The 11451-nt window shown below is 45.1% G+C and overlaps 1 protein-coding gene across 6 annotated transcripts in view; it reads left to right on the plus strand.

Annotated features, from left to right (window-relative positions):
- PPFIBP1 (PPFIA binding protein 1) overlaps nucleotides 1-11451 on the plus strand; it is a 197796-nt gene that overhangs the window by 127281 nt on the left and 59064 nt on the right. For all 6 annotated transcript variants that reach the window (XM_045288394.1, XM_045288395.1, XM_045288396.1 and 3 more), the window contains exons 3-4: nucleotides 234-326; nucleotides 4414-4619. In XM_045288394.1, coding sequence (XP_045144329.1) covers nucleotides 263-326; nucleotides 4414-4619 — 270 coding nt within the window. In that variant the 5' untranslated portion in view covers nucleotides 234-262. The remainder of the gene's footprint in view (nucleotides 1-233; nucleotides 327-4413; nucleotides 4620-11451) is intronic.

Here is an 11451-nt window from a genome sequence, read left to right on the forward strand (position 1 = left end):
CCTACCATGTAAGAAATCCATCCTACTGGATGTCAGACATCCGTGGTCTGGCAGAACAGAAGGTACTTGTCCATGGCGTGTAAAATGATTCTGCGAACTCAACCACTTCAGAAGTTTTCTCCTCTGACTGCAAGTGGAGCCATAATTTGATGTTGAATTTGCAAACTTGCTAGCTAGCAAGCCTGTGCCATTTAAAGAGTGTAATGATAACGTCATTATTGTTTCCGATCTAGGCTGGGACTTGCCATTGAAAGATAAGAAAATGATGAGTGATGCAAGTGACATGTTGGCCGCGGCGCTGGAACAGATGGATGGCATTATAGCAGGTAATCTTCTTCTTCCAGAAGCTGACTCCCCACATGGACCCCGCTGCCTCGGGTTTTTTTCATGACAACGCTTAAACTGTCTTTGCATCGTCTTTCTTGTTCTTGTGGGCTGGCTCTCTCCAATGCCTTGACATTCCCCATGGTTTCCTCTTTTCTGTCTGTCTGTCTGTCTGTCTGTCTGTCTATCATCTATCTATCTATCATCTATATTTAAAACTGGAAGTAATCTCAAGCTTTCACTTAAAGTGCCAGCCTCTGATCAAGGATAAAGAATCAGTCTGCTGGTGATTCTGGAAGAGGTGGTGTGCGGGCCAGGCTATGAGGAACACCTCTCTATCCAGGATCGCTGAAGGTTCTGACCTGCTGCCTTAGATTCAACATTCACTCTTTTCAGAAATGAGTCCCACATCCATCTATATCCTGTACCTTTGGCTTTCCCAATTCTTTCGAAGCTTCAACACCCTCTTCTTTCCCCGGTGGACAGCCAGCGCTCTCTCCTGAAATTCCCTTTAGGCACACACCGCAGGGCCGTTGTTAAAGACAGTGCTTTTCCTTGGAAGCCTCTCTGTGGGTCTTCATCCTAGCAAATTCCATCACCCTCCCTCCTCCACACTTCCACAACAAGAAATGTAAGCGGTGCTGGACACATGTGTCCCTCGTGTTTCCCATTTATTCAGTCTCTCAATCCCATCTCCTGCCTTTCCTCTTTGTCCTGTCTAGAGTCTGGCAGAGCTCGGCCACCATTATCTTAGTTTGTACAGGACACCCACTCACTCAGGTGATGCCCCCGATTTCCCATCCACTCCAGTGCATCCTTTCCCAGCCCTTCAGACTGGCCTTTCTTAAGCACAAACCTGGGCGTATCACCCCCTGGTTAAGACTCGTCTGTGATTTTCTACTGTGAATGCAGTTTTTCTGTGTGAGAGCAGACCACGGGTGTTTGAAGCCCATCACACCATGGCAGAGGGAGCTGAGGAGCAGCGAATCCCTGGTAATTCCTTGCAGTCTCCCAGGAGCGGTGGCTTCTCCCGAGGAAAGGGTCATGTCAGAGTTTGCCCTTCTCTGTTGCACTTTGTCCTGGAGACCACACTTCAGTTGCAACTCCATGTGTATTAGGCTGCACATTGAATACTATAGTCGGTGTTTGGAATATTGCTTTCAAAGCATTCTTAGCAAGCTGAAACTTGTTTAGAGTAGGTGAGCATGATGGTGGAGAGTTAAACAACCCATCAGAAAAGATCATTTGAAGGAACTGGTTAAGAAAAGTTCATGCTTGAGGCTTGAAACAATGTTTGCTTACAGTTGAAAGACTATTATGTGGATGACATCCAAATGTCAAATATAGAACTACAATTAATTCTAGGCTCTTGCCAGAGATGATAACCCTACACTCTTAGAAAAACGCTGATTGAAAGTAGCGATGTTTTTGAAGCATTATTTGAAGGATTTACGGTTCATATACTATCCCATGAAAAGGAGCCCTGGTGGTGCTGTGGAATAAGTATTGAGCTGCGAACGGCAAGGTTGATGGTTCAAACACACCTGATGCTCCATGTGAGAAAGATGAGGCTATCTGCTCCCATAAACATTTATAGTCTTGCCAACCCTCAGGAGCAGTTCTACTCTGCCTTTTGGCATTGCTATGGGTCAGAATTGGCTCCGTGCAAAGGGTTTGGTTTGGTTTGATAAACTCTTCCATTAGAAAAGAACGTTGGTAGTACAATGGTTAAAGTGCTGAGCATTGGTCCGCAGTTCAAATGCACCTGCTCCTCTGTAAAGAAAGATAATTCTCTTTGACAATATTAAAAACAAACAAACGCACTGCCATCAAGTTGATTCTGACTTACAGCCACCCAATATAGAGTGTCTGGAGCTTTGCAGACCTTTGCGGGATTAGATAGTCTCATCTTTTTCAAGATGAGAAGCTGGTGGATTTGAACAGCCTACCTTGTCACTAGTGATTGCAGTACTTACCCAACAGCACCGCAAGGGCTCCTCCTGGTAAATATTTGCATGCTCTTTGGAGGCAGTGCCGCTCTGCCCTGCAGGGTGGCTGTGAGTTGAAATGAACTCCTTCACAGTGCGTTTGGTTTGGATGATATTCTACCCCAACCCCATCCGGGGCTTCAGAGCAGTTTAGAGTTACTAAGGAGCTCAAGTCTCACCACAGACTTTGTAGGCCGGGAACATGTGAGTACCATCTGTGTTTGTATGTTTTCATACACTGAGTGATTTTCCACCTGAGGTAATAGTATGGGGAGAGGAGGAGAAAAGACAGTAAATGTTTGGAGAGTTTTTCTAAATTAGCATTTTTCCCGGCAGCCACCATATTTGGGGAAGGAGACTTTCAAAACAGAGGAAGGACTGGTGGGTTTAGAAGAATCTCATCAGTGAGGTTAAAACCACTGAAATGAGGGCTTCGGATCTCTGTGTTTGTTTTTATAACAGTTTTATTGGCATATAATCCACCCATCACACAATTCAGTAGTTGAATCGAATCAAGAATTGTACCATCATTGCCACAGCCAGTTTTGATCCCTGTGATTTTTGAATGCTCTTCTGTTCCCTTGTCCTCACACCATCTTCATTTTATATCTTTCTGGGTTCCTGTCTCGGCCTTACGTGTTGTGAGATGGTTGATTCTCAGGGTTTTGATACGCATTTAGCATAGCAACAGTTGCCATCACTACGATTTGGCAGCTTTGGGTCCAAATCTTTAGGTCCCAACCTAATGGAGGACAGTGAGTGGCATGGACTTCCCGAGAGATAATTACTCTCCCTGGGGTTGGAATTGTTCAAACTAGGTGACCAACTGGAGAGAGAACTTAGACACTAGTTTGAAGGTCGCCACTTGTTACAACCTTATTATTTCTTGACTCAGACATAGGAAGTGATAGCTTAATTGTGACAGTTATTGATATTTTAGTGTACCAGTAGTTTGTATATTTGACACACCAAGAAAAAGAAAATAATCAGAGGTGAAAGCTTTCAGAGCGGGCTGTGCATTAGCAGTGTGAGTTTTAGTAGAATGGTTTCATTGTAAGTGATAGAAAGCCAACTATATAACCATGTAACTAGAAACTAGCTGTGTAACTATTTTTAAAAGTTGACATTAGCATTAGTCTTGATGTTTGGGCTGCAAACAAAATCCTGAGGGAAAATACATATTTACATGCCTATTGCATTGGACTTTTTAAGAGATTAAATTCTGGTGTGTTAGCTAAGAGTTGGTTGCCTTATATATGCTTTGCAATGTTCATCTCACTGTAACTTAAAACAAATTTTTTGAAGACTTTGTGGCTTTAAAATACATGTTTCTGGAGTGCATAGCTCCACACAAATGGTTTTGGCTCCCTCATCCCAGGCATTTCCAGTGGGGTTAGTACATCTTTGTCCCAAACCCACCATCCTTTCTCTGATTATTATGCCACACAGTGATCATCTCTGTTAGGTATTGAACTATTGAACACAGCTCATTCTCATTCTTTGTGCAGTTACGTCCTAAAACTTCCCATTGGCTTTGAATTCACTCATTCACTCGCTGTCACTGAGTTGATTCCTACTCATAGCAAACCTGTAGGACAAGGTAGATCTGCCCTGGTAGGATTCTGAGACGGTAACTCTTTGAGGAGTAGAAAGCCTCATTTTTGTTCCGTGGAGCAGATGGTGGTTTTGAACTGCTGACCTCTTGGTTAGCAACCAAAGTGTAACCCACTACACTTCCAGGGCTCCTATGAATGAACAAATACCAAATGAGTCTTGTGCATTGAGCTACTCAGTATTTTTGCTGAGTATGCATACCCATGGATGACCCATGTAAACACCATGGGTATTGGTTTTGGGGTTGCAAATAAACTCTAGTGAGTTGGCCAATTGGCTAATATGAAATAATGATAGACTGTATATAGTATTTGTTTTTTCTACCGTATTACTATGACTTAAAGGCATTTACATGATTGAATTATTATCTGTCACCCCCCACTCCCATATACTTTGTTTTAATTTGAATGTTCCTCATTGCTTACCATCTTTAGCCCTGCTGTTGAATATAAATCCCATTTCTTTCCTTGTGATGTTTTCCACCTAGGTTCTAAGGCCCTGGAATATTCTAATGGGATTTTTGATTGCCAATCTCCCACCTCCCCGTTCATGGGAAGCCTTCGAGCTCTGCACCTTGTAGAAGACCTGCGTGGATTGTTGGAGATGATGGAAACAGATGAGAAAGAAGGCTTGAGATGCCAGATCCCAGATTCAACAGCAGAAACACTGATTGAATGGCTTCAGAGTCAAATGGTAGGTGTCTCTGCCTCTTGAAAGCCCCACAGTGTGTGTCTTTCCTTACTTGTTTCATAATTTAGAGGGTAGAGTAACTAATTAGAACAGGAAAAAAAATTACAGGGCAAAAGCTTTGCTTTAATTTTGTCTCTTAAGCGATTCCAATTGTCTTTTTACTCTTCAGATCTTTTTTTAAAATGCTCTTAGTGCAGATTTTTAGTGCCAGCAGCCCTTGTGGCGCTGTTGGGTAAGCGTTGGACTGGTCACCACAAGGATGGAAGTTCAAAGCCACCAGTTGTTCCTCGAGAGAAAGATGAGGCTGTCTGCTCCCATACAGATGTACAAAGCCTCGGAAACCGTAGAGGGTAATTGTGAGTCAGCATTGGCTCCATGGCTGTGCTAGCAGGTCATTGGATTCTGGTCATAAAAGTGGAATTGCTTTTCAGACGCTCCACTGTGGCTTAAAACATATAGGGCCATACGGAGAAAAAGGTTTGCACATAACAGTTATTCTCGTGGTACTTTGGGGAAATTTGCTGTGAAGCGTCCAATGGCATTCAAAAAAAATTAACATCTTGCATTCCTGTGGTGTATCTGTTACAGCTGATGAACCCAGCTTGATACGTAATGTTATGTAGTCCTATGGGTTTTGAAATCCAGCAGACTTACAATTTTTTTGGTGGCAATCCACCCAGCCAAACACATCTATGATGCGCAGCATCTACGTGAGCAGTTCGGTGACACTGGTTACCTCGTTCACACGGTGTCACTGTTCTGTCTCGCCCCATATCGTCTCCGCACCGTTAATTTAGACCGCTTTCCCATTAAAGTTCTCATCTAGATGAGTTCATCTGGACAGCTCCATGGCAACTCTAAGTGGAAAGTGTGATGGATTGGGAATCGCACCCAGGTTGGAGGCAGCGTGTGACTGGCAGTGCCCTCTAGTGGTTCATGGCAGTCCTGTCAGCTCCGTCCGGTGCGCTCATTAGGCCATGAAGTTGCGCTTTCAGTGGCGCTCTGAGTTCCCTGGGCAGCGAGGCCTCACTCTGGGCATCCTGCTCAAAGTGGATGTTGCGACAGAGCTGCCCTTCCTCATTAGTCAACGCCGTGGCTTTTGTGTGTCGAAGACATAAAATATGAAGGGGGTTACAGTAACGTACTCTGAATTCAATGATGAAGACAGAGGAGATGGTGGTTTGTGAGTTGACAGGACTCATCAGTAAGATACCACAATAGGCTTGTGTGTTGCAAAGAAACAGGCCGATGTTTGGAATGCTGGCGACGATGGAAGCGGTTTGCTCTGGGAACCTTAATGATGCGTATCAGTAGCGGGACAGTGAAGAAGAGGACGGCCTTCCACAAGGCGGACGGACACTAGTGGCTGCAATAGTGTGCTCAGCGTCCTAACAGTTGTGCGGATGACGCAGGACCGCGCACTGTTCAGTTCTGTTGTACATCGGGTTGCAGCACACAACAACAATACAGCGGAAGCATTGGGATGTGATGTAATACCAGTACTGGTGTTCACAACCAGTGTTCTCACAAATATTGTTTTGTTCCCACCCAACTTACCTCTTCATCTCTGAGTGCAAATAATGCAATCTATCTTTTGTGGTGGTGTAGCTACGTAAACTTGATAGTGGCAGGTATCTTTGATCACATGGGTGCCTTATTATTAAGCTCTGCAAGTTTCCCCTCTACAGCTTTCACGGACTCAGGCTTGCCAGCTTCTCGGGGATTGCTTCATACTCCGAATTTAGGTGTTCCCCAGCCTTCTTCCCTTGCCTGTGTCTCGCCCCTACTACACTCCGTGGTTTTTTGACCATGCAGTCACTCTGTGATGGGAAAGGGATTAAGAAGCTATTTCTAACCCATATCCAAAAGCCATCAAGTGAACCTGAGCTGAAGGAGACCCGTGGTTGTGTTAGGTTTCTAGTGGGTTATACCTTGGTTCTTTGCTTCACGTGCTGAAAGAATTCGCGCTGAAGCACGTTGTGTGATCCAGGTGAGTTTTTATGAAGTATAAGTTTCAGGTTTTACGGTCCCCAAAAGGTACACGCTATTTCTGGAAAGCATGCCAGGCTGAGTGGAAGTTACGTTGGGATTCACAACTGGGCACGGGCAACCACGTGGAAAAGAGTACCCCCATGTGTGGAACTAGGGTGGGGTGGGGCATCCCGGGAGGCCAGAAACCCAAGAACCCTAGAGGCTAAGTGCATGTGGGCCCAGAGGCTGTGGACCCCGAGTAGGCCCAGAGCGGGCATATGTGCACCCGTGTAGGGGAGGGAGACCCTCACCCTCCACCTGCCACTGACCAGGAGCAGGGTAAGAGAGACCGGCCGTCCCACAGCCGCCAGGATATGCCAAACCTCTGGCTGGGGAAGCGTGGTTGGTGGCATTGGTTAACCCCATTGGCTGAGTTAGGCCCACCTGTGTGATGTACCTAAGCTGGTACGTCCAAGATACAGGTTTTACCTGGGCCTTGGGGGGCTTATGTCTGTACGTGCTGAGTTTGGGGTCATCGTAGGTGTTCAACGGCTGCCTGATTTCTTTCCAGTCTACTCTCTGGGGGCCTTTGCAGGCATGGGAGGGACACCCCCCCCCCATCCCTAAATCTAGCTACCTAACAGTTGAATTTTTTACTTATGTCTCAAACATGCTAACATGCGCTCAGTCTGTGTAATTAAAGTATTTCTGAGGAAGATCACTGGTGATGACAACAGAATCTGTCACCCACTCTCTTCTCACAGCCTGCAGTGGCTCCTCCTTTACCCAGTCAAAACCACACTTTCTTACATACTATTTTTTGCCATGTTTATTTCCTTTATATTGCGTCTACAATTAGAAGGTATTATAAACCAAGTATTTTTGCCATGATTAAACAAAAACAAACAACCCAAACCAATTGTACCCTTGGTTCCTCGAATAACGCCTGGCATGTGGCAGAGATTTAACAATGACATTTACAGTGATGCTTCATAGGCAGCCAGGCCAAGTGCACACTGGGATGAACTGAAGTTGGCGGTTGTGCCACATTTATTCCTTGACGGGACAGTGTCTCAATGGGCTTGGTGGCTTCCTGTTTGAAAAGTAAGTGGCCACAAAATGCCCAACACTTTACACAGCTTAGATATAATTGTCACCCAGTTAATAATAATAAATAGCTAGAAGCAACAAATGAAAACAAACTTTTGACCCAAAGAAGATGTGATATTGGGGGGGCACCACGGTGTCGCTGTTGAGTGGTTTCTACCTCTCGCCGTTCCTCCGCCCTGACTCCCATGCCTCCAAATGAAATGGGTGTTTTTTCCCCCAAACACACACAGAATGAGGGAAGGTGGCAAAGGGCCAAATGCAAAGGAGGGAGAGGAGGGAAGAATGGGTGTTTAGGATAATAAAGGCATAGGTGATAAATGAGTGGTCTCAGCATATCTGCTATCGCAACTTTTTTTCATATTTTTTAAGTCAAAAGAGAACTTTAACCCGCAGCTAGAGAGGCTTAGGCTTTCTAACTTAATAGTTTGCAGATATCCGATTTTTCACATTAATCTTTCAGAAGTTACCCTGTGTTTTATGCTCTGAGAAAGTGGCATATGTACACATTTTAGCTGGGATTATAAAGTAAAATATTTTGGTGGTATTTTAGAATTCAAAAACCACGGGATTCTAGCAAATTCTCCCTTTATATTGTACATGGTGAAATTGCCAATGCAACAGATAAGGAAGGTCATTCCAGGTTCTGTAGAAAAATGTGGAATGAGAAAGAAGGCATGTCTTTATTTTAGTGATTACACACACAGGCTCTGGAGACCACACACCCGCATGGTAAGGTTGGCTCGAACTCTCAGAAGCTTGTGTGCTTAGGGGGATATTTCTTAGCTCCAGCCTCCTCATCTGTAAAATGGGGTTAGTGGTATTGTGAGGCTCCTAATGGACTTCAGATAATTCTTGGGAAAATGGAATTATAAGAAAACATCTCTTAATTCCATTTTTCCAGGTACTTTTTGAAGCCTTTTTATATGTTGGGTGCTTATCAAAGAGCCTGGCAGATAGCGAGTTAAAAAGGCAAATACTGAGGAGTAGACTGAAGGAAAACAGGGAACGGATTCCCTTGGCCTTGGGAGAAAGGAAGGGCCCAGTTACACGGGGAATTAGATTCCAAATTCCTCACACCTGCTTCACTTCTTGTGACAAAAGGGTACAGAAATGTGGAGAAGCTTCCAATTGTAGAACAAACTTGTTGGTAATACCAGTTACCTAATTAAGGTTTCACTTGTGTTTAATGAGGGCCATCTTAAATGTCCATGTACTTTAGGCTGATATTAATCTTATCATTAGCGTACCTAGGGATTTGCAGCCAAAATATTGTAATTATTATTTTGCCTGGGTCAAGGACATCCTTTGGTTTCCTGTGGGATGCAGGTTATTCCTTCACTACTTAGCCCTCCTGTCTGTTTAATATTGTTAATTTATCAGGCGCGGGTAGCCATGACTCAGGTTCACTTTTGGTAGGGCAGGGGTTAGGAAAAAAGAAAACAATAGCTGCCTAATAGATTGCAGGGTATACACTCTAGAAGAATGCATTTGATTTAGTAGCATAGCTATAGCTGTGCACTTCTCCAACTGAAGGTCCTCTTAACACAGAGCTTTTCACCTGTGGCAAAAACCAAAATAAGACTATTGAACAGGGCATATTCAGTCAAGACAAAATTCTCTTGTTTTGACTGTGAAATGCTATCTGTTAACAAAAGTACAAATGTTGGAGAATAACTTCCTTTGTTAAGCTCCAAGTTTAAGAAGGAAAACAGGTGGTGGGGGGAGCGGGGAGGGAAAGGGACAATGAGGAGCTGATGCCAAGGGCTCAAGTAGAAAGCAAATGTTTTGAGAATGCTGATGGCAACAAAGGTACAAATGCGCTTGACAGGATGGATGGATGGATGGATGGATGGATGGATGGATGGATGGATGGATGGATGGATTGTGATAGGAGTTGGATGAACCCCCAATGAAATGATTTTTAAAAAAGAAGGAAACGGGGAGATAGGTCTAGTTGTTTATGCCAACCAAAGTGTTTTGTTTACTTTGGGTCTGGCATGATAAATTACCCTAGAACGGTCTCTCACTGCTTCCCCCAGAGATGAAGCTGAGTACCATGACCTGGACCCACACCTGCGGGAGATCACGTATTTGGCAGCTTTAATTATGAGGCCATCCCCAAATTACGAAATTACCATTTCAACAGAGTTAAAGCACTTTCATTTTTTAATACCTCAAGTCTGCTGACGTAACCGTGAGACATGCAGCACATAAATGGGAGAAATGAAACATTCCTGAAGGCTTTCTGATCTTTCAGATCAGCATAACATACTTGATCTACTCATCTGTTTTTTAAAATTAGGTATTAATTAAAAATGTACTTTAAAAAAAAGTCTGTAAAGACGTGAAATACTTATGATTTGAAGAGTTGTTTCCACATAGGAATAAATAAGAATAGAGCTCTCTCTCAGTTACTGGCTCCCTGCCACGCGACCCCATCCCAAACCCACTGCCCTTGAATCAGTTCCAGTTCTTAATGACCTCGTGTAGGGTTTCTGAGGCTATGAATGTTTACAGAAGCAGATAGCCTCAACTTTCTCCCTCGGAGCGGCTGGTGGATTTGAACCACCGACCTTGAGGTTAGTAGTCCCAACAGTGCACCAGGGCTTCTTCCCTGCCACACAGTCCATTTCATTCCTTCCAGCCTCTGACCCCTGCCGCTGTCTGCCCAGTTTCTCTTTTTTGGTGAGCGTCCAGGGGATAGCGTATCAGGTTGGCAAGCAGACTGTCTCCTGTGTGTGGTCACAGCTGTCTGAGTTACATAGTGCCTCCCTGAGACATCCAGCTAAAATGGAATGGCTTCCCCTTAGGCTTCTGGGAAGACCCAGGAAGAGTATCCACAGGTCCAGACAAACCAGTGACCCAAGTCGGACAAGTCTCCATTTGAGGGCGGCCAGCAGCCATGATGGAGAAAGGCACCGGTGTTCGTTAGCGTTCCGTGGGAAGAGATTTCTTGATGTCTTCTTATGCCTTTTTTAAGGTAGAACATCGATTCTCTTCCCGTGTCTACATGCTGGAGCAACCTGCCTGTCACATGGTTGTCATTAATTACCCTTGTCTGACCCCAAACCCATGGGGAACCAATGATATGTAGATATATATCTCCATATCCAACAGAACCAAGTGTTGCCCGGCCCTCTGCCATCTTCACGATGACTGGAATGCTCTTGTCCATGGTTGAGCCCGCTGTGTGTTTTGCGCACCGTCCACTGGAGGGGACTCATCTGCCAGTGTTATCGCTGGACTGGGCAGGCTTCTCCAGTGGGTCTTTTCACAAAGACTGACTGACTGACAAGGCTGCTGGGATAGAACCTGGGTTTAGCTTTTAGGTGTGCGGGGACAGTCTTTCCTTTATCCTGGGACTCCAGAGACTTGGGAGTCTCTCAGTGAGCTGCGTCATGTCCCATGGCGGCAGCCTCGGGGAGCATCGTGGTGGACATGAAAATAAGGAGCGGACAGGCCAGCGCCCTGAAGAACCCACGGGAACTCCCTCACCCTGTGCGGACCGAGCGTTCTCGGATGAGGAGAAGTGTGTGTGGGTAACCACTGTGTCTTGGCAATTGCTTTTTTGGCAACAGACTGCTCCGAGGGAAGCTCTCTCAAGGCATTTCTAATGGGACTGGCAGGTGAGAGCACTTGGCATCTGCCAGCCCCAACCCGCACTTCAGACGTACATCCGATGGAGTTCAGCTTTGGGAGTCCGAAATCCTGGTGGTGGGCCAGCTCCCAAGGTTGCTCTTACTCCTCAGCACCC

Source organism: Echinops telfairi, unplaced genomic scaffold, assembly GCF_000313985.2.
Source record: "Echinops telfairi isolate 266 unplaced genomic scaffold, ASM31398v2 ScPeMD7_21;HRSCAF=78, whole genome shotgun sequence".
In the NCBI taxonomy this organism is placed as follows: Eukaryota; Metazoa; Chordata; class Mammalia; order Afrosoricida; family Tenrecidae; genus Echinops; species Echinops telfairi.